The sequence below is a fragment of the Telopea speciosissima genome, chromosome 3 (genome assembly GCF_018873765.1).
Source record: "Telopea speciosissima isolate NSW1024214 ecotype Mountain lineage chromosome 3, Tspe_v1, whole genome shotgun sequence".
NCBI classification, from domain to species: domain Eukaryota; kingdom Viridiplantae; phylum Streptophyta; class Magnoliopsida; order Proteales; family Proteaceae; genus Telopea; species Telopea speciosissima.
This window is the reverse complement of record NC_057918.1, coordinates 69,114,981-69,142,088: the sequence shown is the minus strand read 5'-3', so window position 1 is coordinate 69,142,088 and position 27,108 is coordinate 69,114,981. Positions and strand designations below refer to the sequence as shown.

General features: G+C 38.1%; 3 protein-coding genes and 1 pseudogene across 4 annotated transcripts; 1 reads left to right on the top strand and 3 right to left on the bottom strand.

Annotated features, from left to right (window-relative positions):
• Positions 1 to 1,254: 1,254 nt before the first annotated feature.
• Positions 1,255 to 3,800, bottom strand: LOC122655842 (putative kinase-like protein TMKL1). Of its 2 annotated transcripts, none has more exons than XM_043850204.1 (4): positions 3,770 to 3,800; positions 2,360 to 3,733; positions 1,412 to 2,059; positions 1,255 to 1,379 (listed from the first exon to the last, which is right to left on the bottom strand). In XM_043850204.1, the coding sequence occupies exons 2-3, from the start codon at positions 3,714 to 3,716 to the stop codon at positions 1,416 to 1,418; spliced, it is 2,001 nt and encodes a 666-aa protein (XP_043706139.1). In that variant the 5' UTR covers positions 3,717 to 3,733; positions 3,770 to 3,800; the 3' UTR covers positions 1,255 to 1,379; positions 1,412 to 1,415. The 2 variants fall into 2 exon arrangements, with proteins under 2 accessions (XP_043706139.1, XP_043706140.1); XM_043850205.1 differs by having other exon boundaries at positions 1,255 to 1,385; positions 1,418 to 2,059.
• Positions 3,801 to 5,339: 1,539 nt separating this feature from the next.
• Positions 5,340 to 17,639, bottom strand: LOC122655843 (ER membrane protein complex subunit 4-like). Its single transcript, XM_043850206.1, has 7 exons — positions 17,619 to 17,639; positions 17,437 to 17,577; positions 17,172 to 17,228; positions 15,769 to 15,922; positions 7,140 to 7,237; positions 6,932 to 6,997; positions 5,340 to 5,758 (listed from the first exon to the last, which is right to left on the bottom strand). The coding sequence occupies exons 2-7, from the start codon at positions 17,557 to 17,559 to the stop codon at positions 5,720 to 5,722; spliced, it is 537 nt and encodes a 178-aa protein (XP_043706141.1). The 5' UTR covers positions 17,560 to 17,577; positions 17,619 to 17,639; the 3' UTR covers positions 5,340 to 5,719.
• Positions 17,640 to 20,859: 3,220 nt separating this feature from the next.
• On the top strand, positions 20,860 to 22,899 carry LOC122655471 (annotated as a pseudogene).
• A 1,493-nt stretch (positions 22,900 to 24,392) lies between these two features.
• On the bottom strand, positions 24,393 to 27,073 carry LOC122656872. The gene is made up of 4 exons (XM_043851561.1): positions 26,791 to 27,073; positions 25,199 to 25,260; positions 24,952 to 25,056; positions 24,393 to 24,733 (listed from the first exon to the last, which is right to left on the bottom strand). The coding sequence occupies exons 1-4, from the start codon at positions 27,050 to 27,052 to the stop codon at positions 24,593 to 24,595; spliced, it is 570 nt and encodes a 189-aa protein (XP_043707496.1). The 5' UTR covers positions 27,053 to 27,073; the 3' UTR covers positions 24,393 to 24,592.
• Between the last annotated feature and the right edge of the window lie 35 nt (positions 27,074 to 27,108).

Here is a 27,108-nt window from a genome sequence, read left to right as displayed (position 1 = left end):
GGCCTTTTTGTTGTAGTGTCTGTCATAAGCCTTGTCGCCCCATCATGAAGTCGGACAACTGTACAGGGTTCCCAATGCCAAAGATCTCATATGCAGTGTTTGTAAAGGACAGCAAACCACCCTCATAGTCTTCTCTGTCAAGTTTGTACACCCCTTAATTAAAGGGGGTTAGTTCCAGAAGATACAACCTGATCTCTTTACTTCTGGGAGAAGGTTTAAATCAAGTAATAAGTCGAGTAAACATTTGTTTTTTTAATTTTTTTGATGAAGGTGTAATCACACAAACCACACACCAATCCCAAAAGATTAAGTCGAGCAAACATGTTAGGCTCAAACAATTCTAAAGGTTAAAGTCCATGATATCAGGTTGTCAAATTCATAGGTTACAGCCCAGGACTCAATGATACTTATACAAGTATATAGGCTTTGCTAACTTCATAGCCATTAGTGAGGTCAGTTCACCATCCTATCTGAGATTCTGAACATAACAACACACCAGATCCTGGGAATAGGTAAAATAAAGAGAATAAATAAAATTTTATTTTATATAACATTTTTATTTTTATTTTATTTTATTTTATTTTTTGGTGGTCCAAAGGTGATTGGAGTAAATTGGACTGTAACATCACAAATCTGTTATGTTAACACTTACAGTTAATATTAAGGGTTTTGCTAACCTCACAGCAACGATAGTGAGACCACTTCACTATCCTACCTAAGCATTTACAGTCCGTTAGACACTACTAAGTGATCTGTGATCACTAATCTACATTTCTGAATTGCAAACATTAGCACCCTTTGGGTGGGTGGGTGGGTGGGTGGGTGAGTGGGTGCCTTCAACAATCTATTCGTGGAACTTTCCACGAATAGATAGTTTCAATCAGTCGATGCAATGCAAGTTCCAGCAATCAAGACCATATTGAGATGATGTGTTCTTTGAGGCCTAACACATCTACTCACACATAACCCATTCCAGAGTATCAGAGGCAGAGGCTTCAAGTCCTTGACTCTTGAACTAGTTTATCAAGGTGGGTTAGAATAAACCAAGTCAAAGACTAATTGATATATTATGAAAATTTCTACAAGTTAGCTTACAAAATATGCCCCAATTCTGTGAAGCTCGTACAGTGTTTCATGCATTTCTCTGGGTAACCATTGGAGCAAGACCCACTTCTTAATAAGCCTACATTCATTCAGTTTTAAGCAATCAAGGGAAAATGCCATAATCCCTCACCTGTCATCACCCTTCAATAACTAAGAAAGATAATATGAGCACTAACCTCATATATATCAAAATACAAATTCCAGACTCAAACATAATGAATCACCAAGCAATATTACATCTTAGAATTGGGGATGGGAGCAGGGAGCGATGAAAGAAGCTTCAGGTTATGTCACAATTGAAGAAAAAAAGCTTAAAAGGGAGTGCCTATTTCACTACGTGTCTCTGTTGGGCTATACAGTGCAGATCTATTCCTGGGTCTGTTCTCCTCCAATTGCTTAACAACTTCATCCATGGTAGGTCTAACAGAGGCCACAGGTGCACAACAGCCCATTGCAAGCTTCAATGCCTGAACCAAGCCTTCCTCCATTGGATTCCTGATCCCCTTCAAAACCTCCACATCAAAAACCTCCATTGTTGTCTCCTCCAACACTGCTACCTTCACCATGGATGGCAAATCGACAAACTGCCCACTCCTTGCATCCTTACCAGGCTTCTTCCCCATCAAAATCTCCAACAACAGTATCCCATATGCATACACATCTGTCCTTGGATTGCACTTCTTCATCTTCTGTAACTCTGGGGCTTTGTAGCCATCACTCTTGGCAACTGCCACAATTTCATCGGCTAGAGCAGGTACCATCATCTTATCCAACCCAAACTCAGTTAGCCTGGCCACAAAGAATTCATCAACCAGGACATTTCTTGATCTCACATTCCCATGGATTACGGGCACTTCCATGCCTGTGTGTAGGTATGCAAGACCTCTGGCTATACCCAATGCAATTTTGTGAAGACGAGCCCAATTCAAAATGGGAGGCTTCCCTGCTCTAGTTTCTGAATTGGAGCAACAAAGAGATTACAGAGTTAGAGAGAACTTTTGTTGGATATCTAGAGTCTGCCAGTCACATACGAAGAGTATATCAACTCAGTAAATAAATAGAACCCAACCACAGTTAAGCTAAAGCAAGCAGTTCTTCGCCTTTAATGCAGGATTTAGCATGAGTATGAGATTCAATTTTAGCCCTACTTAATTCAATAAGAAAAAACCATCTTTTCACCTATCAAAGACACCAATTGAACAACAAAAATACATAGAAATTAAGCTGATCAAGATAAGCTGGAAAACTTCCATACCATGTAACATATCGTAGAGGGACTTGTTTGGGAGGTAGTCGTAAATGAGGAGCTTCTCTCCTCTTTGCCCTTGATAGAAAGCTCGAAGTGGAACCAAGTTCTCATGTCGGATTCGGCCAAGCTGTTTTATCACCGGCAAGCAGGAATTTCTCTCCTTGCAACTACCTTCTCTGAGCAGCCTCAGAGCAATGGTACCCCCATCTGCAAGTTTAGCTTTATAAATAGTTCCATAGGTCGTTTTCTCCATTACCTGACCAGTAGCATTCAATACATCCTCTAACGTCAAATGCTCTCCTCCCTGGAATAGTATAAGCTTCCCATCACCATTGTCATCAATCTCCTCTTCTTCTCCTTCCTCTATGTCATCTTCGCTTCCTCCCTTCCTCCTCTTCCCCTGGACATACCCAATGAGTAATGAAGCTAAGACTACAGCACTAGTCATCAGCCCAATCACAAGACCCGCAATGCCACCAGAGCTCATACCAGAGCTTCCCCTGCAACCCTCCAGAGGAGGTCCACATAGTGCACGATTGTTTCCTTCAAAAACCTGGGCTCCAAACTTTGACTCCCCCAACGCCGGCAAAACCCCACTAAAGTTGTTGTAAGAAAGATTCAATCTTTCAAGGTCCAGTCCAGCTATACTCTGCGGAAGCGAACCCGATAAGGAATTGTTCGCGAGATCAAGCTCCTTCAAAGCATGAAACTGAGTTACAAATTCCGGAAATTCCCCTGATAACTTGTTATCGCTCAAATCCAAAACCTGTAAACTGGCGCAAGTGGAGTTGGGTAATGCAGGTTCAGGAAGAGGACCACAGAGATTATTACCCTGAAGCCGAAGAGAAACAAGTCCATCACAAAGGTTCCAGATTGAAGGAGGGAAAAACCCATTTAAGGAGTTGCTACTCAAATCGACATCGGAGAGCGAAGGACTGTAGCCGAGCTCGAGAGGGATATTACCTTTGAGCGAGTTAACACCAAGGTAGATACTCTGCAGCGACGAGAACTCACCGATTTCTCTAGGGATTTCACCGGAGAGACCAGCAGATGGGAGCTGAAGTGAGTAGAGAAGCAAACCCGGGTCTCTAAAGAGTGAAACGTTGGTCCGTTGAGGGGAGGAGACGTCGTTGCAGCGAAGAAGTGAACCATTAGAGAAAACCCAATGAAGTCCTCTCCATTGACAGAGAGGAATCGAGTAGTTCCACGAAGAGAGCATTATATTCTCCTCGCTACCTTGAAGCAAAGGTTTGATCGTTCCCAAGACAAGTGCAACATCCGAAGAGGAAGCAAGTAAGAGAGAAGTAAAGAAAAGGAAGCAGAAAAGGAAAATGCAGAGAGGGTAAAGCCGTAGAGACGCCATGAATGAATCAGAGAGAGAGAAAGAGAGGGGAAATGGAAAGAAATATAGAGGCCGGTCTGAAAGAGGAAGGAAAAGGCAGTGCGGTGGGGATTCTTACTTGCTTTTACTTTTCAGGTTTGAGCTTTGAGGTGAGCGTGTTTATGCCTCACGAGGAGGAAAGCGAAATAAAAAACAAAAAAGGCTCTTTTATATGTTAACTGTGACAAAGGGAAGAAACTTCGAAACTGGCTTTTCATTTAACACAAATCTTAACAGCTGTGGCGTGGTGTGGTGCACATGCGATGTGGAGAATGATTGAAATCCTCATTTTCAGTTCCATCCGCGCCATCTGAATGGCATCTAGGCTACGTGTTGATGCCTGCTGTCACGTTCAATGATCTCTATCTCGGGGGTGTTTTGGATCTTCTACGGGCTGGATCGTACTACCCAGATACGATGAGGCGTGTTTTGCCCGAGTGAGAGTAAGACAGTCATTACATTACACGCCTCACCGTGTCAAAACAACACGATCCTAATCCTACCAGGCAGCTCGACTGTGTAGGAGCCAAATCCAGGGAATAGACCTTTTATTGCGCATGCCAAAGTCGATATCAACGCGTATCTTACAAATTGAAAAATGACACAAAAGAGCCCCTCCCCAATCATTCTTCTTCTGGATATGATTAATCATCTAGATTTTTTGCTGCTTTTTCATAGTACAAGATTAGTGAAATGGAAACATCTCAATCAAATATGTCTTATTCAATTGTCTCAATAGATACTACACTCCCACATTGCTCACTGTAAAAGGGTTGGTTAGCCACTAGTCTCTAATTTTGACTGTCTTACATCAAACACTCCAAAGCTTTCATTGAATTATTTCTTTACACCTGGATAGCATAATAGTGGGGATGAAAAAGAACTTAATTCCAATTTACGACTTTAATCTTCATGGCAAATGAATGTGTAATTTTTTGGAATGTTTAGTATCCTATTTCCAATGATTTTGTTTTCTACCAAAAAAAAATATGGATTTCTAAAGAAATATAATCCCATTTTAGTGAAATAGGAGTCAAATTTAGGTTGCTTTCCCGGGTCCAATTAGTGAGAGATGACATAGGGAGAAAAAGAGAGTAGATTAATGGGTTAGAGGTGGTTGTTTCTAGACAGATTGGACAAATTGATACTGGAAGGGAACACAAATTTGGTTATAAAGTGGATGAGATCAAAAGGCTTGATGTCATTGAAGGTTTCAGCATCTTATCAACAAAACTCGATATTTGGTATCTTCAATGAACAGCTCATTCTTCTTGGTCCTGAGACCAGCCTACTCAATTGCATATGAACTCGCCTGTCCCCTTCCAATGGAGCTTTATTTTCTCTTCTAATTCTTATTTTCGTTTTCATTTGCTTGCCTTTTGTTATTGGCAAGGAGGCTTTGTTAGGATTTTTTTTATGTATAGTCTGCTAAAATACTTTTGAACTTCGTCTGTGGTAATTTCATTCCAAGTGGAGTTCCAAATGCAGCTTCAATTTCTCCCACAGAAACCAGAAAAGCCAGTTTTTTGCTAGAAACCATATGGGAACCCCCAAAAAAATGTTTTTGCCTTAACTGAAATGATCAGGTAACCAGTGTCAAATGGCAAAAAGGGTCTTATAAAGCATACATAGTTTCAAAGTTAGCGGGGCAAATATATGATTCTGCATAGTAATAAATTACATAGTTGGATATAGTTTCTGAAAAATGAAGTCATGGCAGTACCATTAAATGATCAAATCAAATGGGCAGCACTTCCATGATCAACTTTGAGTCTCTTCCTGAGCCCAGACATTGAAATTGAAATCGAAATTGTGGTCCATGTAACTGAGACAACCTCAACCCACATGCCATATTCCACATGGTGAACCATGAATGGTACATCCTCCAGGTTCAAGAGCAGCAAACTTCCCACCCATTCTGGTAAGCTTTCCACTTGAACTGCTGTTAGAATAAATGGCGTTGGCCAGTCGCACCAAATCAAACATTAACGGAGTGGAAGACCCCCACCGGAATATTCAACCTCCTGAAAATGAAAGGAACAGTAGAATGTTAGGAGGCACCTTGAAACGTAAGCAAGTCAGGCACACAACTTCAGTACATAAATCAATATCACATAAAGCTCCAGAGTTGTAACCCTGGCTTGTGAGAGACTCCTGTAAACAATGGCTGGGTAATCATTGAGCACTTCAACATAGGTCAAATCTTCAAGTGCAGCACTGCAGTGCACTGCACCAGATTCAAAGCAGAAGAAACAAATGGTACTTTCTGATCCCAAATTTTTCCTCTCTCTGTAAACTTGATTGACTAGTTTAAAACAGACTAGCATGCACATTGACCAAGCAATGGGGGGATTGTTGCCGAAAAAGCAATGACTCCTTGCAGTGTGATATTGTGCATAGGGTTGGACAGCTGACCACCCCTTAACCCACTTTACCAATAGTCATTGGCAGCTCATTGTGGCATGATAAAAATAGCATTTATATATTTATCTTACGGTGCCACTTGTCACCAAAGTGGTGAACTGAGAAGTTGTAACCTTCTTTTGATTGCCCTTTGTCTTATTTCCAAAGTTAATTAAGGCAAGGGTAAAAAAAGGTATTCAATACAAGTTGAAAGTGACTTGTCATTATGATCTGTCATTGACTTATGCGAAATAACAGGATTTACCTTGAGGGGAAAAAATGTGTTATCCTAAAGGACAAAAAAATAGGGTTACATCTTCTTTTTCACCAAATTTGGTTACAACAAGATTTTTCCTTTATCTTATTGGCATACATCGTTCCACATAAACAGATATTACATCCTCAATTAAACAGGAATAGCATACCATTCCAAGTGCCAGTATAGTAGAATGCTGGAAGAGTATTTTATATTTTGACATAACATAATACCATTCAAGCTGAAGAATCTAATATAAAGGGTTGAAATTCAAAAGTTATATGCATGACGAATATATAGCACGAAGGACATATCATGTATGTAAGTATGTTGCATGCAGGCCTGGAGATGGACAAAGGAATGCACACAATCCAACAGAAGGGGTGGGAGGTACATCAGAATAGAAGTGGACAGCTGTTTAACTGTTTAAAACTGTTCTTCAGTGCGCATCTTTGATTCCAGAAAAACAGAGGCTCCCTAGATAATTATGTGAGGATGCTAAATATAGGTTCATTTTCTTGGAAATATGAAAAAGCACCTGAGCAGGGGGCAAGGATGAGACCCAGTCTGAAGCATGTGTTGGAAGAAGACCCAATGTGTTCAGCTGTCAAAACAAAAGAAGACGAATGAATAATCAAGAATTCAGGAGGACTTCTGGCTCAATATGAAAGAGAAGAGAGAGAGAGAGAGAGAGATAGATAGATAAAAGAGCTAATATTAGAGGGACAAAAGTAAGGGCTTCTCACCTTCCAGACACCCAATGCCAAACTGACCAAGTTCAAGGCAATGAAAAGTAACTTAGGAGTAAGAGTATCTACTTTTGAGTCCTTGTAAGGTTCAAAAACTGCAAATCAGTTAACAGTGAGCATTATTGAAGGTTAAAGTCAAATCTGAAAGGGAATAATAGGCAAAACAAACAAACAGAGAGATATCTTATGATATTTTATTACAAAACATGACACTCTACAAGCGTGTGCAGATAGAGATACCTGATGATATTTTATTGGAAAACATGACACTGTCCAAGTGTGTGCAGATAGAGATATCTGATGATATTTTATTAGAAAACATGACATTGGACAAGCATGTGCAGACAGAGATATGTGATGATATTTTATTAGAAAACATGACACTGTCCAAGTATGTGCGTGCTGCGGGTTTGTGGGTGGTGCATTGGTTGAGGTGAGGAAAGCTACCATCTAATGCAGTGAGATTTGTCAATAATATTCAATTGATTGCATTCTACTCTCAAATTTGAAAGTGTCTATTAGGTTAAGGAGTAAAACAAAACAATCTAGTTCTGATATGCATTATTAAAAGGACACCCCATGTTCTAAATGTTGGCCTAGTCAAATATGATGCAATGCCATTTATCAAATATATATAGATGATTTAATACAATACTCATGGACATACTGGAACAACCCCCCCCCCCTTTTAGATTTTCAGGGTGGGGCTATGGATGTCAATGGACCAGGTTTTATCTGGATCTGATCCATGTATTATTTTGGGCACAGATATCTTATATTTGGTCCAATCAGTATGTGACCTAATTATGATGACATATATACCCTTTCATAATCTATAACATAGGGTAAGTACACAGAAGGAAAATTCTATAACACACAGGGCAAAGGTTTCCTTAATGGCCCATGTATCTGCCACATGGCATCTTCATTAGGGCTCAAAATTTGCCAACATGTCAGTTCATATCATCATCTACCCATCTGGTAGGTTTCAGCCAATTCATATAAAGCATCGCAAATCAACTGAAAAATCAAGTTTGCCAACTTTAGGGAAAACTTCAGTTCAGCTGTTGAAAATACAAGGGTAGACTGCTAACGAGATGCTAAAATGTAACTGCCAGGACTTCCATCAAGAATCCAAGGCATCTCGAATGGAGTTCAAAACGGCATCCCAATGTTCCTTAACATGGATAAATAGATTTTTTTTTTTTGTTTTTTTTGGGGGGGGGGGTGTAATTATGTTCAATTATATAATTAAAAAGGTTCTATATGCCTTATGTGACACCCTATAGGTGACATTTGGCTATTGTAACCGGACTTTGTTTACCCTCCATTTATTCCCTGTAATACTTCAATACAAGAGGCAAAAGTGATCACTTTGTTAAAACTCACAATGAATCAATAATCTTCTCCTTTTATGATTCTTCTCTGTTGAATTGAAATGTCAACCATGAAATCAATCTTCTTCATCTCCGGTCACTACTAGATCTTCAATCATATTTTCCAGCCATGTGAAACCTTATATCGTGTAATCTTAAAACCCTAAAACCTCCCCCTAAATGGATGAACCCTTGCTAGTTGGTCTTGGAAAGAGGAAGGTCGTTGGGGGCATTTTTATTTTTTTTTGTGTGTGTGTGTGTTGGGGGTGTGGGGGGGGGGGCTCATGCTCACTCTTGGAGGGAAGAAGAAGATAGTATTACCTTTTATCCTTTCACTTTTGAGATATTGTAGAATGGAACACAAGGGTAAAAAGGTCCGGTTAAGAACAATTTGGCACATCCAGAGGTGTAAACAAGAATAAAACATGTTTAAAATATACAAACTATATAGTTTATGGGGAATATGTATGTATCTTTAATTATAAACAATATATGTATGTATCAATATACAAGTGGAGCATAAGCCAAACAAACATAGCTAAAGATTAGGGTTTAGAATACCCAAGGAAACCAGAGTTGCAGACAAGGGAATAAAACCCAGATTCAATAGAAATCAGAAAACAAACTAAAGACTGGTCTGATCTGGCCAATTATCTGGTTGAAGGCTGATCTTGACTGAATGAGTAATACTGTCAATTTTGGTATGATTCTAACATAGGAAAGTTTCCTATCAGATTTAGGAAACTGAAGTTCAACACAAAACCAGAACTCAATATGTCTAATTTTCAGAACTCAAATAGCAGTAAAATAGATTCCAGAATCAAGATTGATCCAAACAGAAACCCGAATAGTGATATGTAATCAGAATCAGCAACTGAGAACAGAAACAGAAACTTAAGAAGCACTTGACTTCATGTCGGAGACTTGAAACCGACCAGAAAAGTAAGGTTTCTGAAACTGAAATCAAATCTGAACTAAGAACTATTGTTTAGGACAAAGAATAGAAGAAGAATGGAGCAAAATAACAACCAGCAGAATAGCAACTAATTAAAAGAACTAGAAATTAGAAACTGAAGATGACAGCACACACAAGATGAAGACGTTTCAGAACTGATCTGAGAACCAATCGGATGAATAAAATAAGATAAGATTAAGATGTGGAATTCAGGAATCACCACCAGGCACTACTGAATCACCACAGCAGCAAGCATTCTGAATCTTGCAGAACTGTCCTTGTATACTCCTTTCTTGTTAATGAAATTCCTCCATTTTCCTTCTTCTATGTTTATTTTCTTTACCTTTTGAGTATGGCCCACATCAACTCAATATCAGACGATCACTTGACCACACAGCCCGTCCCAGCCTACGAACCGGTGAAGACAAACTTCCAGATGCAGTTAGACGTGGGATTATTCAAGGATTAGTTGTAATTTTTTCTTCTTATTTTATTCATGTTATACAAATCGTGGGAAGGTAGAAGTCCAATTTTATTTGAACTTGTCTTCTGTTTTGGATTAGAATATTAGATAGAGTTAGAGTCAAGTTATGATTTCGTTCTAAAATAGGATTAGGTTTTACGTTGCTTAAATCTATATAAGGGGCATGTGGAACCAACAATTTGAGTTGGATTTTATGGAATGAAAATTTGAGTTCATCGTTGACTGCCAAGAGCTGTGTGTGCATCCCTCCATCCCCTCTCCGGTACTCTCTCCCATCCTAGTTCTTATGATTAGAGTTATCTAACACTTGGGCGGGCCCATAGCGAACCTATATAGGGTTTCCAACCCCGGGATCGTATCAATTGGTATCATAGCCGAAATCTCTGGCAATACTAACCATGACAAGTCACATTACAAATTCTGAGTTGCACAAGTTGTATCGGAAATTGGCTGAGAATCAACAGAAGATTGAGGCCAGAATTGAGAGGAATGAGGCAAAGTACGAGAAGTTCATGGAAGAGACTCAGAGCACCCTTGCTGAGATTCTTGCTTTTATGAAGAAAACGGGAAAACAAGTTGAAGCACACACACGTCTACACGACCTCCTCAGTTTCATACCTTTCGGATCGAAGATACAACTCAAAGGCATCAACCTGATCCAATTATACCCCAGGACATCACACAGCAATTTTCCGACAGGGACTATGGCATCAAAGTTGAGGTTCCAGAGTTTAGTGGTGAAAAGGGGTTAGAGGAATTTCTTGATTGGCTTACCAAGGTTGAAAGGAATTTCTTTTATATATCCTTTCCAGACGAAAAAAAAAGTGTGAGCTCATTCTCACCATGTTTATTGGGTAAGCATGTTTATGGTGGGATGACATATTGCATTCAAGGTTTATCAGGCGACTGGGACCCATTACTAATTTGGAGGTTATGAAACAGATTATGAACGAGAAATTTGTTCTTTCTAATTACAAAAAGGTATTGTTTCACAACTTGCTCAATTTTCAACAAGGCAACAAGGATGTGATACCTACACGATAGAGTTCCACAAATTATCTTTGAGGTGTCGACTTCAAGAGACAGACCAACAACAGGTTATGAGATATATCAGCGGGCTATATACTGAGATTCAACTAGAGTTAGCTAACACTGATTTCAGGTCCATTGATGTAGCTGCAGTTTATGCCAAGACAACTAAAGAGAAGTACAGTTATCTGAAAAATATGCTCAAGGCTCCTCCAACTAATAGACCTCCACCACGGATTGAAGAAAAGAAGCCTGAATCTCGTAGAGTGGAAGAAAAGAAGCCGGAAGTTATCTGAGGCAATAAATGGTTGAAGAACATTGTAGGTAGTAAATGTAGCGAGAAAGGTCAGTTTGCCAGTAAGTGTCCTAAAGGTACTTATCCTCTGACTACGGTTGAGTTGGAGCAGTTGTTGGCTAATATGAACAAGGAGGATGTGGAGATTAATGATCGTCTTCCTCTTGCGGAAGATGTTGACCCCAATGATGATCCGGATGATGAAGTTGAAGTTCAATCTGCTAGTCTTACGTCATTCTCAAATCGACTAGTTGAGCTCCCCTCTTCAGACAAAAGGGTATTCTTTTGCACGGTGTTGATTCTACAAATATTCACACAGTTATTGATAACGGAGTAGAAACCAATTTCAACTCCACTGATCTTGTTCAAGCACTCAACCTTCCATAGAAGCAGCTCTTTAAGAAGATTCATGCGCGAGGTTTTGGACCTAGAGCTCGAAAAGAGGCCACTAAAGTAGTTCAAGTACACTTCATAGTTATCAAGGCGGGAAGGCAGCCATGGCGTTTTAGATGGTCAAAATTCAAGGCGACACCGCCATGGCGGCAAGGCGCCTGCCATGGCGCCCAAGGTGTCCAAGGCGACCAAGGAGCCTGGACGCCATGGCGTTGCCATGATAACTATGGTACACTTACAGTCATAGTTGTCAAGGCGTCGAGGCGCCTTGGACGCCTTGGTTGTCTAGACGCCGTGACAACTATGCTATAGTTTGGGCCATTATAATACCATGTGCCTTGCCTAGTCACCTCATTGGCATACTACAACATTCTTCTACGGCGACCTTGGCAACGACATGCTGGTATTCTCTATGATGGTGCATAGAATACCATCAAGGTGAAACAAGGAGGCCGTACATACTTAATCACATTACAATTGTTATCAGATGTGCCTCGTCGACGAGTCTCCTCCTCTAGTGATACGTCAGCTTACTCTTCCCCCTCTTGGAATTATGTTCCGGACATCTTCCTCAAGATATGTGCCACCTCAATGTCAAGATAATTACAAGAATATCCTGGGTCTGCGACCTAACTCGACGAAGTCGAGTTCTTTATAGACCGAGAGAATTGACGCAGTAGGCGGGGGATTATTCAAGGATTAGTTGTAATTTTTTCTTTTCTTATTTTATTCATGTTATTAGAATCGTAGGAAGGTAAGAGTCCAACTTTTTTTGAATTTGTCTACTGTTTTGGATTAGATAGAGCTAGAGTCAAGTTATGATTTCGGTTCTATAATAGGATAAGGTTTTATGTTGCTTAAATCTATATAAGGGCATGTAGACTAACAATTTGAGTTGGATTTTATGGAATGAAAAATTTGAGTTCATCGTTAGCTGCCAAGAGCTGTGTGCACATCCTTCTATCTCCTCTCTAGTATTCTCTTTCCCATCCCAGTGCTTGTGATTTGAGTTACCTAATACTTGGGGGCCATAGCGAACCCATCCAGGGTTTCCAACCCTGGGATCGCATTACTTCTCCGATGAAGACCTCTTGTTTGTCACTGCGGAAGAGCCACGGGCTCAGATCTTGGAGCTTGTTTGTCTTCACGATGCCAAGAGGAAGAGGGAACCAACGTACAGCTGTGGTACAAGGAGTTACACTCAAGATGAAGTGAATCAATTACGACAAGCAATTGACAACCTCCACCAAATGATGCAAAAGGTTTTGTGACGACTTCCTATGGCTTCAACAATGCGTACGGACCCAACTTTCCGCATCTCGAAGATCCTCTTAATGATGATCATGACGACTCTCAAGTTCTACTTCGCTTCAATCCCAACAAGTGCATCTGCAAACTCTTTGGATGATTGAATGGTTGGTACAAGCCTCAAAACAAGTAATGCAAAAGTCGACCTTGAACCAAGGAAAACCAGCAGGAGATCGATTGCAGCTAGGATCAACACGATAAGGAACAAATTAAATAACTAAAACTCTTTGTTTTATTGCTGCTTTTCCTATTACACATGAATGGAAAACATAAAGGGTAAGAAGAAAGGAGAAGAAGATAAAGGGGGTAGGGGATGGGCAATCTCAGCCCTGGGTCTCTCACCCACAGCTATCCCAGCTGTTGAACAGGGAATGTTCTCCCATAACCAATGACAAGCATGGCCTCAAAATTCTATTATTCAATTCTGATTCAAGTACAACTGATAGGCCTATTTATAGCTTGGCCTAAGCTTCACAAAATAGAAAGTTGAAAATTAGAAAGTAACGTAAAAGGAAACTACTATAAGCCTCTTACAAGAGAATATTGAGGCTTGTATACCAAGTAATCTAAGACTTGACTAAGTAAGACTTAACTAAGTAAACTGAAATAAAATTAGGAAGTAAACAAATAGAAACTTAAGTGAACATTAAATAACTAAATCAGCAGTAAAATCTGCCCTTGTCTTGCTATCTTCAGTGGAGCCCACAGAATCTCAAATATTTGCTAAGATTTCCTTCTCCATACAAGGCTTATGGACCCATAACACTGTTCACGTGAACGGTTTCACGTGAATAGTAACCTTTTTTGTTTTTTAAGTCTGTTTTATCTTGTTCTTCATGCTTCTCTCTGGGCTGGGGCTGCCTTAGGTGATGCTCCATCAAACCAACAAAAACTTGCCATATCATCAGACCAGGCTGCCTTTCACAGCAGTCGAAAAGAAAGGTTACTGTTCACATGAACAGTACTCGAACTACTGTTCACATGAACAGTGTTATGAGTCCATAAGCCTTTTATGGAGAAGGAGATCCAAGCAAATATTTGTGGGCTCCACTGAAGATAGCAAGACAAGGCAGATTTTATCGCTGATTTACGCCAAGCTATAAATAGGCCCCATCAGTTGTACTTGAATCGAAGGTCGTGCTTGATGTGTTGGTCAAGTGCTCACTAGCTGAATGCTTAGTCACGGGTTCAAGTCCTGGAAACAGCCTCTCTGGAAACAGGGGTAAGGCTGCATACATTTGATCCTCCCCACACCCTGCTAAATGCGGGAGCCTTGTGCACTGGGTACGGCCTTTTTTTTTTTAGTTGTACTTGAATCAGAATTGAATAATAGAATTTTGAGGCCATGCTTGTCATTAGTTATGGGAGAACACTCCCTGTTCAACAACTGGAATAGCTGTGGATGAGAGACCCAAGGCTGAGATAGCCCATCCCCTACCCCCTTTATCTTCTTCCCCTTTCTTCTTATCCTTTATGTTCTCCATACATATGTAATAGAAAAAGCAGAAATAAAACAAAGAGATTTAGTTATTTAATTTGTTCCTTATCGTGTTGATCCTGGCTGCAATTGATCTCCTGTTGGATTTCCCTGGTTCGAGGTTGACTTGTGCATTATTTGGTATCAAAGCTAAGGAGTGGTGATAGACACGATCGACAGTTGTTGCATTCTACTTCCAATTGAAGATTCATCATGCAAGTCTGATTCGATAACTCCACCAAACTCGAAGGCGAGTTGTTTTCAAGATGGGAAGAGCCTTTTTTTTTCTGTTCTCCAAATCTGATCCATTCTTATGGACTTGTGATCTACATCAACAAGCCGACAAGAGTATTTGGATAAATGTAAACAACTTTGATGATAAATTCGATCTCGAACTCCATGTAGATTGGATTGCTTCCATTGAAACTTTTCTTATTGAAAAATTTTATTGGAGGAGCGAAAGGTCGATTTTGTGGCCACAAAAATTAAGGGTCATGCCTTGGTTTGATGGCAGCAACTTCAACAAAATCGAGAGAGGAGAGGTCTCTGCTGAATTAATAACCAAGCGGATATGAAAGAAATATAAGATGAGAAATTTCTCCTTCTTGATTTTCCCCAACTTTATATAAGAAATTTCATCATCTTCGGCAAAAGTGTGACCAAAGTATGAATGACTATTACCAAAGAAGCATTCAAATATTTATGCTGACTTGATTTACATGAAGAAGACGATCAATTGGTGGCTAGATATGTAAGTGGTTTAAAAGCTTTCTATTCAAGATGAAATTACTTTACACCACTTGAACAACCTTAATGAAGCACACCAATTATTGGCCATCAAAACTGAAGAAAATTTGAAATAAATTCTCTTAGACGGATGAACAAGGTTTCTAATGTCCTCCCTGACCCTTGTTATCTTGTTTTTGTTTTTCCCATTTTCTATAGGACTCTCATTTTCTAGTTTATACTCCAATTCGATTTTGAGCTGCTGCATCAACTTGGGAAGTTAACGTTCATATAGGTAACTGGAGTTCAAGTCTACCCTTTTCAATAGAATATATATATATATATATATATATATATGTACACACATATAAAAGAAGAAAAGAAAGAAAAGGAGAAAATAAAGCGCAAAGCCTGCATTTGATGGAGGTAGAAGTTACATGCATCACTTGTTTGATTTAGATAACTTTTTTTAGAATGAAAGTTAGTCAATGGTAGAATAGTTTCAGAAATGGAAACAAGCCACCATAGGGTATGCATAAAAATGGATTAAGTACAATCAAATAGTAGTAGTTTTGTGGAATACCTTTCCCAACACCTTGAAGGGCATTTATGGGCTGCCAAAGAGCTGAAAAGGTAATGCCAATGCTAAACAAATGAACTGTATTTCCAGCCATCCACATCATAAAGCCCATCATTAATAAATTCTTGAAAGGTGCTTGGGCCACTTCCCAGGCTTTCTATTCAGGAATAGAATAAAAGACAAGAATGAAAGAAAGATGTTAAGAAGTATTAACTTTGATCTGGTAGTAATAAAATATATTAAAAGTAGCCATATCAAGTGGAAACCAATATAATGTAGACTAGAGTATTAGACTGGAAAAATCAACTGCAAACAAAAGGCAAAGCTTGCATAAATGGCACAGAAAATAAAGGTAGCCAAAAATACGATGAAAAATATAACAGTTTCAGCATGTTGTCCATAACCATCCTTAATTCTAAGGATAGAGATTAATAACAGTTTATCATTACATACATATTCGCAAGCCAATAGTAAATACCACAACCACATAGGCTTTTCTTAAAAACATGGGGAGCAGGTTGTCTTCTGAACATGAATGAGCATTAGACAGTAAGAAATTATATCCCTCACACACATTCTTCTTCCCTTCCCTAATTTCTGGTCTGCTGGCTTAAACTAATAATGTACATGAACGCATAAATTTGGAAAATGCTAACACAATGTGGCAATGCGCACCATGTCACACACAGCTTGGATCCCACCTGTATAGTGGGACCCATACTATTTAGTATTTGCTTAAGCTATGATACATGATAAACTGTGAGAAAGTCGTTTGAGGTGACACGGCCATGTACAACAGAGGCCTTTAGATGCTCTAGTATGGAGTGATTTGATTCAGATTGAAAGAGCTAAAAGAGCAAGGGGTAGACCTAAAATGACTCTGGGAGAAGTGGCAAGTAAAGACATATATAGCTTAGGCCTTGTATCAAGTATGGCTTTGAATAGAGCTGATTGGAGGGTAACAATCCATGTAGCCGACCCCATTTAGTTGAGATAAGGCTGAGTTGAGTTGTATGGGGAAAACACATCCATTTAGCCGCCCCTTGATGTTTAATATTTCCCCATGTCGTGGTGAATTCAACAAAGCAATCTGTCTCATATCATATGTAACACCATAGTACAGATCATTTTCGAAAATTCCCAGATAGCCAGAACAGAGGAGATTTCGGTAAAATTCTTTCTCTAATTCATCCCTTGCCCCAACCCCAAAAAATTAGAAGACAACTATAACCTCTCCGCAGAATATCAAACTTTTTTTTGGTAATAAAGCTACGAATTAATGTTCTAGCAAAAATCCTAATGCAAACAGGAAAATAGGGACTCAAAACTCACAGAAGCTTAGTTGAAATCAACTAGACGAAATAAAAAAACAGAAGGGGGCAAAAAACGACGAAAGTTGCAAATACCTGAGCTTTCCAATTGGCTTCTGCATCCTTCTTTTGTTTACTTACAGACGAATCGTCCTATAGCAAGATTTAAAAAAAAAAAAAAGATTACTACAACCCAAAAAAAAGAAAAGTAGACTAAATCTAGATCGAGTGAGACTGAAAAATCAAGAAAAACCACATGTCATACCTTCTTCTAGATTCAAGGAAAAATAATTTAACATTTTAAGGGAACGTAAAGAAAAGGGGTGCGAGGAGGATTTGGCGAGATAAAAAAAAAAAAAACCTGATCTTGAGAAGCTCGAGAGAAACCAAGAGGATCTGGGATATCACGGGATGATGTAGTTGTTGAATTGTCGGTGAAATCGATGGCCCATCGACGAACCAAAACTCCCTTACCCTTGTCCATGGTCTCTGCGTGTATTAAATATTGATCAACTCTCTCTCTCTCTCTCTCGCTCTCTCGCTCTCTCTCTCTCTGAGTGTTACCCAAACTTCAGAAACCACTGCAATGTTTTAACATCGAGTTTCGGAAATCAGACGTATGAATTGTATAAGGATTATGATCATATCGCCGATATATCGGAATTTTTAGGTCATCGGACCATTTTATGATACGAATCCGGATTCCGGAAGTCCGGCCTATCACTGGTTTCTGACATCCCACAGTCACACTCCAAATCCCCAATTATGGGTGCACCAAACTTTCCAATCCCTTCTCAAGCATGGTTGGTTTTAAGAATCTGGAATCGGATCGGTGAATCGTCCGATTTGGATCCCGATTTCCACCGTTGCTTCCTATATTGGATTCGGATCGGTCGAATTGAAATCATATTGGTCGATTCTTATCGCTTTCTTTATAAATCATTTTGAACTTGACCGATTTAGGTCGATTCTGATCCAATTCGGATTGGAATCCTCTTTGACTGATTCTAAGTTTTAAAACCTTGTTCTCAAGGGTGTTCATCTGTTCAGTTTTGGTTGGGTTGAAGATATTGAATGTGAAAATTTAAATCAAACCAAATCGAGAATAAGAACACATTTTTACGACCAAAATCGATTTGGTTTCGATTTTATTCATTTTCGTATTCGATTCTTTATTCAATTTAGGTCTTATCACCCACAAAGGCATTTCACTAATAAATAATATAGAATTGAGTTTCCAACTATTAATAAAGATTGGCTTGATTACAATGTATGATCCATAGAAAAAATAGAAAATTTTAATATCATGTTTAAGGAATAATCAAAGAAATTATAGATCAAAGTTACCAGTGTATATTTAATCACTTGGATTCATAAGGATGAATATTCACATGTCTGAATATTTTCAATTTAGCTTGAGAATGCTTTATGCCTTTATCTTTGAAAACTCAATTGATTTTTTCTTATCGAATTTTCTTTCGTGCACCAGTGGCTTTCAAAGTGCTTTTGATGGCAGTCCACGAAAGCTAATTTTAAATTACTAATACAATTTAGAATCAATTCGATTTGGTTCTAATGAACAGTTTTACCTTTAAAACCAAAACCAAGAAAAGATTCCTTTTGAACCCACAAGGATATATGTGCATACCTCGGAACTTAGCTACTGGTTTTTTTGGAACTAGTTGAACTAACTTCGAATTTCTCAGCTGTACCTATCTCCCACCAGTATAACCAATGGACCAATGCATTGCGATCTCTAACCCGACATGCTATTTGGAGCAACACACCTTCCCCCCCCCCCCCTTTTATATGATGTACAAACTTTCCTCTTACTTTAATATATCACCTTTATTTTCATCAAAAAAAATACCAAGAAAAGATTCATTTTTAAACAAAAAATCGAAGTATTACTTGCTCACTTTTTTTTTTAAACATTTGAAAAAGATATTGTGCATGTTCATGACTCCCTCTTTCCTTGAGTAGGCCTTCTATCATTCATGTTTTCTATTCTAATTTTGTGACCATACTTAATCTCCCTTTCTCTTAATTCTCTTCAAATGAATACTAAACTCTCTAATATATTATTACCAAGAATAATTGTATAATTAACTTACTTAAAGTCATGCAAAAAATAGTAACTAAATTTTACTTTTTTTCAACCAAAAAAATCACCGAAACCTTAGCTATGTTATGGACCCACATGTTTTTATGTTTTATATCAACTCTACCTTCAAACAAACACCCCAAATGAATTCTTCTTTCATAGTTTCTTTCATTTGATTTTCCTTCAATTTACCACAAAATTTTCATTTTCCACTTTCACTTCTAACCAAATAGAGCCTTAGTTTCATCATCCAACTAGATTCATAACTGAAGAAAACCAATACCCAACTATCGGAATGATAATGTGTTAATGCTTTAAAAATTGTGAAGTAACCATTTTCAGAGAATTAAAGATGTCGAATCTTCTTCTTACATATGATGTTGTCAACAATTCATCGTAGCAAGAAGTGGTTCTTTGATAGATGATATGTGATCGTTAATTAGTTTGGGATACCTTATTTGTACTTGAATTTTAGTTTCTTGTCCATGTTAATAAAAATGAAAACTTATACGTACACAGATATCCTAGAGAGAAAATAAGAGATAGAGACATAAGATAAGAGATTAAATAGGAAAAAGATAGGTTTGCTTTCCGGATGAAACAAGGGCCTCTTGGCTTATTAGGAGGTAATCAAGTTTTTTTCTCACAAATGAGAAATTGTAGCAACCATCAAGTCTATCCAAGTCTCTCTATCCTCCCTTCATTATCTAATATAAATAAGAATTACAAGTAGTTAAAACTACTTAACCCACTACTAGAATAATTTTCAACTAAAACTCAGTAACAACTCATACTACACTCACCCCATCTACAATGTTGAATAATTAACCATGAAGTAACCATATAATAGTCCTCATATCCGAATAACTCTCTACCATATCACGTAACAAAAATTAAGGTTGTGTTTGGCATGCAATCTTAAAATGCATTCTAAGTCAATTTTGCATTCTCGGATGATAAAAATAGTTTATACAATCTTAAAATGCACTCTAAGTCGATTTCACATTCTTGGATGACAAAAACAACTATTTTTATCATCCGAGAATGCAAAATTGACCTAGAATGCATTTCAAGAATGCATACCAAACACATCCTAAATATATCAAAATCCGACCTGCAACTTATCACAAATAAAACTGAAAAATCACAAACCACATGGGAAAAGGAGATGAAATATACACCAAAAGGCCACACAGATCAAATGACTAATGAAAACAAAACCGCCAAAATTGGTAGTGAATGACAACTTCAAGTCTCAGTCATGAAATCTATTGTCCCTTTTACCTGATTTGGAAAACTTACTATATCTGATGAGTACTATTAAAAAAAAAAAAAAAAGGTAAAATGGATGTTTGTTTGGTAGTACAGATATGGAGTGCAGTTCTAGCAACTCAGCAAGTTATTTCCACATTGACAAGTCAATTAGGTAGATCTTAACTGTTGATGTATACATTGACACTGCCCTTCCTTAACAGTTCGAGCTTTTAGGTGAAACGGTAGCAAAGACTAACTATCAAATGATAAAAGAGTGTTGATCAAATGTCAAATCTACCCCCAAACACAAGCGAACTAGGCTCATGGATTTTCTGAAATGTACATTCTAAACCTCTCTCTCTCCCATACACACAAACTCCTCCCTTCTCCTTCTTGGGTGATTGAAGAATCTAACCCCTGGGCTCCATGGGTTCTTTGACTTCCACTACTGGTCAAGCAATTCACTGCAAAGGTGTGAGGTTGATTGAATACCATTCTTCATTCCATGATTTTTCATTTTAATTCTTGGGTTCATTAATGGTATATATATTTTTCATTGTTTTGTGATATGGGTGCCCTTTCTTTCATTTCTTTGCTTGTGTAGCTGCGGTTGCATGGGAAGCAGGAAAACCATTGGTGATAGAGCAAGTGGAGGTCGCTGCACCACAGGCCATGGAGGTTAGGATCAAGATCAAGTACACTTCACTTTGTCATTCCAATCTGTTGGGAAGCCAAGGTTGATATTATTATGTGCATAGCTAACGTCCTTAATATTGGGTCACTCACTGCTCATTTTCACTGAAATATATATGGTGTTCTTATGGGTTATGGACCTTAACAGTTTGGTCTTTCGACCGGATTTTCAGGAACAGACACCATTGTTTCCTCGCATACTAGGCCATGAAGCATCAGGGTATGTTGTTCACTCTGCATATCCATCAAGAGTTTATAAGTGAATTAATATTCAACAATTTACTACATGCCCTGTCTTTTCAAAATTTTCTTATTGTGATCAGTTTGGTAGTTGAAAGTAGGATTATTAATATAGATTGTTCATTAATAGAACTTGCTGATAGGATTGTGGAGAGCATAGGGGAATTGAAGGTGTGACAAAACTTCAAGTTGGGGACCATGTACTACCTGTATTCACAAGGGAGTGTGGAGAGTGCAAGCACTGCAAGTCTGAGGAAAGTAATATGTGTGACCTCCTCAGAGTAAACATAAACAGAGAGTCATGATTAATGATGGAAAATCTAGGTTTTCCATTAACGGATCTCCGATATATCACTTCCTTGGAACATCAACCTTTACTGAATACAGTTAGTCTGCATCCTCAGTTGTGGCATCTCAACAGGTACTAATTGAAGTTATGTTCACTGGTCAGAATTACATGATTGCTTAAGTGTGCATAATTTCACTTAAATTTCAAGTTTGGGTGCTACTCTGAACGTGGCTAAACCGCAAAGGAGTTCTTCAGTTGCCATCTTTGGGCTGGGAACTGTAGGCTTGGCTGTGAGTAGATGGGGCTTATCACCTACTGACTTTCCTTGCATTTCTCAGATGCAGGGTCTTATGTCTTGCCTCGATATGTAGGCTGCCGAAGGGGCAAGAATTGCTGGAGCTTCGAGGATTATTGGAGTCGATCGAAATCCCAAAAGGTTCAAAGAAGGTAACATTAAGCACTAATTATTTCCAAGCAATGGTATCGATTAATGGTGAATAGTACTGGATATTAATCTATTATTTGCTATATATTTTCTGATTATCTGTGATTCTTTATTTTCCAGCCAAGAAATTTGGTGTACCTGAATTTGTGAGTCCCAAGGACCATGACAGACCAGTACAAGAGGTGGAGTGCTGTCAGCTTTGCCTATATTTCCATATATTTCTGCCTCTTGTGTACTGAAAACTTATTTTGACACAGGTACTTATAGAGATGACTAATGGTGGGGTTGACAGAAGCATCGAATGCACAGGAAATATTGATGCCATGATATCTGCTTTTGAATGTGTTCATGATGTAGGCTTCTTCAATATGATAACAAAAGCTTGTTTTGTTTGGTGTTTGATACCTAAGTTTCACTTTTACAAATTTTCCCATGCAACAATTCAGGGATGGGGTGTAGCTGTGGTCACTGGAGTTCCCAACAAGGATGCAATCTTCAAGACTAAGCCCATTAACTTTCTCAGTGGAAAGACACTGAACTGACCTTCCTTCTCTTGTAAATATGTACATGAATAAGGTAATTATATGCATCTATTTCACTGGTTAGTAATCTGTGAAAGTCCTTCATACATTGTATCAATGACCAAAACCTTGAAACAGAGAACATTCTTTTCTTTTTGCAGGAATTGGAATTGGAAAAATTCATCACCGATCGTGTGCCTTTCTCTGAAATCAACAAGGCTTTCGAGTATATGTTGAAGAGCAAAGGCTTATGTTGCGTTATTAGTATGGAAGAGTAGAGTTACTCCTTTCTGTTTTACAGTGCAAGTTCCATACATAAATTTGCATAATTGGAATAAGTTCCATAGATGTAATAATCATACCTAAATTCTGCAATGGCTCTCCCTCATGTACTCTGTTGATCAAAATTATTGTATGTTTGGATATGATGTGAGATATATACCCAATACAAGAAACCCTTTAAGAGTGGCCAACTTTTTAAGACCTAATACCTTGAGGAAGGTTTTTCACTCAACAGATATGCACATGGTATTCTGTTCATAAGACCAATTCAAGTCCTTATCTGAACCAAACAAGCCTTCTTTGCTGCATTGCCATGAAATGACTTTAATCAGTCTTTCCACATAAGTACATCGTTGCCTACTAGGTAAGAGGATAGCAAGTTATAAATTCTGTCTTGGTCAGACGTGTATTTCTATTACTATGAAAAATGAGTTCCATATATTGGGTTATATTATAAGCTCCTTTACCACTTTGCCATACTCACAATCTACAACAGGGTAGGTGAGATTTTGTAAAATTACAAAATCTTACAGTTTTTTGAAGAAAATAATTTTGTGAGTAAAAACATCCTGAATTTTGAAATGGTTGTTATTTTTCAACTTTTTGTATTGAATTTCTATGAAACAGTTTCCCCTTTTCTAATCCTTTATAAATTTTTGTATTGGTTTTTACCAAATCCCATAAAATATTTTATGATGAAACAAAAGCAGCCTAAGAAGCTTCTAACATCCTTTGGTTCTAGAGGGTAACTATTTCTCCTTCGAGTCTCAAACTACAACCCCTATGGTAAGCACCCTTGCCTGCTTCTTTTGCAAACTAATTTTGAATTTGTGTTATAAAAAGAAGAAAAAAAATTGAAGTTGTAAATTAGGGTCGCAATTTTTTTAAGAACCTGTTTGTTTCCACGTAGAATGCCTAGAGGATAAATGAATGGTAGGGCAAAATTTTCACTTTCCCTAATTTATCTTCTCAAGTCAAAACCCATAAAGGCAAGGGTCAGAAAGAAGTACCAAAACAGCTTATAGTATGACAGAGTTCTCCATGAGAACCAGAAAGGATCAAACATAACACTTTTATTTACATACACAAAAAAAATTTCTAGTCACATGATAATGTATTTGATAAGCTCTAGTTCAGTGTCTCTGGAATTATTTAAGTGACATGATAATGTATCTAATAAGATTGCAAATAAGATCATAGATGTTGCAACCGTGAATTTTGAGATCCGTTTGTTAGAAAAAGAAGCCAGTGACAAATTTGAGACCTTTTTTTTTGGGGTCTATTAATCCCAAAATTTCCAACAAGAAGGTGCTTTTTAAGCTCAAGTTGGGTAATTCAACCACCTTATACTGTTTCTTCCCCATTGCATTTTGCGGCATTCTTCCTTCTTGCTTCATTAATTTCATGTCCCTTAGAAAAAGAAAATGACTTGTAAGGTTTTAAAGTTTAAGGCCTGACCAAAGAAATTCAACAAAATCGTATATTTTGGGAAGAAATACACAGTAAAAACACACATGCCAGGAACATCTACAGCAAAAGAAAGAAAGAGCAAATGTGCATAAATAAATAGATCTATACATTTCCAATATGGGAAGTTCTCTTTGTTATGACATATCCATAACTCTCTCCGGGTCAGCACAATGCAGGAGAAAAAGAATCGGTAATCTCCCGACTCTTCTGTACTTTCTGTCACTTGTACTTTTCCATTATCCTTCTTGCTTCTTCTAAAGAATCATCCACACCAGTGGTGCCACCAGGCCCTCCACCACCTTTTGGGCCTTCGTCCTTGTTCAAGGCTATGAATGCAAAGTATATAAACCCCATTGTGCCCTGCTTATCAAAGAGAAATGTTTGTGTCATTACAGTTTCATAATTCCATTTAAAATCACAACACATTTGACTGTTGAAGCTCATTCATACCACCTGCAACCCTAAAGCAACCTAAACCAAGATAAAGTACTCAATGGCAAGTTATGAAGTCTCAACTTGTGGAAAAATATATAAATATATAACCTTACTTGTGGAGAAATATTGGTTTTCGAACATACCAGTACAAAAAATGCTGTAGACAGGAATGACTTGAGCACAAAGAGAGAAATGGTCAAACCAACCCCAGCTATACCAACCCTTGCTATTGGTCTTGGAACAGAAACCTAGCACCAACATACGATACATAAACATGGTCAAATCAGCATGGTTTTTTAACCTTTGTTTTGGCACAAGGTGAAAATTTAGGTTATGACAACTGTATATATTAGGATGGTAAAAATGGGAGTGAGAAATCCATGAACTTACAGGCACAAGATTGGTCCCAGCCTCAATTCCATCCTTTGCTACCCGCCACACTGTTTGAAGAACTATATTTCAGATTCATATGTAGAAGTTAGTGCAATATAGAAAATAAAACTAGAGAGTGATTCATTTTCTATATTTTTGCTTCATGAAAGAAAGAACCTGCAATAACACAACCCAATATGATATTAGTGATGATGCCAAGGTTTGCTCGTGTATGGAATTCGGAGACAATTTGTTCTTTTAGGTATAAAATGTGGCATCCTACTGAAACTAACTAGGAAGAGAAGGAAATGAATAGCATGTGAATGCAAACTCCTATCCAACGCTAGAATATATATAATATATAAATCTTTAACAGTGATCACATAATTTCGAGGGTAGAAACTGGATGCAAATTGTATATCACCAGAGTGGGCTCACAAAACTTCTTGAATGTTAGTAATATTTCTGCAAAATGCTATCTAGCTTGGTTAGGTTGCGGAAAGCCAAGTTCAGCCTCAATAACTATGTAGTCTTAAGCAAATGCATCCCATCAATCAGATTCCAACCCAAAAAATTAACTCAACCGCAGCATTGAAGTGAACTATGTAAGAATTAAACACCGCACGGAGATATTACCGATAGCTTCAATTTTGTTTGGATAATGCAGTCCACAAATATTCACCAAAGAAAAAAAAAATTGCAGTCCCCCAAAGACTTCAACAGAAGAGAATTGATCACAGATCAAAACATAGGAATTGTAAAGTGACTTCCTTTTAATTGTTAATTCTCTTTCATATGTGTTTCAGTTATGGTGACTAAAGCTTTTCCACTTTTTTTTGGGTTGTTGATATGTAACGTTTTATGGAGAAAGATTTAAATAAAATATAAGTAACCTTTGAAAGGGGAAAAAGCTCAACAAGCAACCCAAAACTGGTAGAAATCACCATCCCTTCAAAGCACAAAAGGAAATCTCACAAGGGAATCTTTCAAACTATTCAAGTTTCTCAGACATACTAATATAATTTACTCCAATGATCTATTTGGGGCTGTCTTTAGTTAAGAATTCCTCATATTTCCAGTACTCTGTGGTTCATTACTATTTTTCAGGCAAAGGTTGAGTCTTTTGCATTGTATTTGGATAGTGCATTATTATGCTTTTCTAGAGTTCATTTATGCTGCTTTCCTATATCAAAGTAGTCAAAGGACTAGTCATTTTTCTCCTTTTGCCATCAATTCTTACTCAGGCTAACATCTATGTCACAAACAACAACAACAAAAAAAAAAAAGAAGGTAAAAGAGAATTCATGTCTCCTCAAACATGAGAAATTCGTATGGTATATACTCTGCATAAGAAACAGTAATTGGTTTTCTCGGGAATTTCGGTGATCATATAGATGACAGAAAGGTTCACTACAAAGCCAATAAAGAATTGATACAAAGTCACATGCAGAAGTGAGGGGACAAAACGTTCTGATACAGAGGCAAATGCACTTTCACAACAATAACTCGAAAATGGAGATACCCACACAAGAATACCTAATCAGATTCTAACAAAGAAGAACTAGGAACCAATAAACTAAAGTGGGAAGGAAAAGGGGACTGAAGCAAACCTCTTAGGAAGTTGGCTTGCAAGGCAACGACGACAGCTACCGAATTGGGTCTTCTTGTTGGGAGCTGTTGCTTATAGTTCTTCTTCTTGCTGTTGCTGAATTTGCACGGAAGCTGGAGTTTCCTTTCAAGCCTCGTGTGGGTTTGGGGAGAAACGAATTGAGAACGTCTGTTCAAGAAACAGTTGCCTGTGTTGCGTTTCCGATGAATAGCAGAGGAGTAGAAGGGCACCGAGACCTGGTGGATGCAAAAGGACGATGCCATATTATTTCTGTTTTCGCTAATTTACTGTTCTAATTTCTATTTATTCCGTTTGCTTG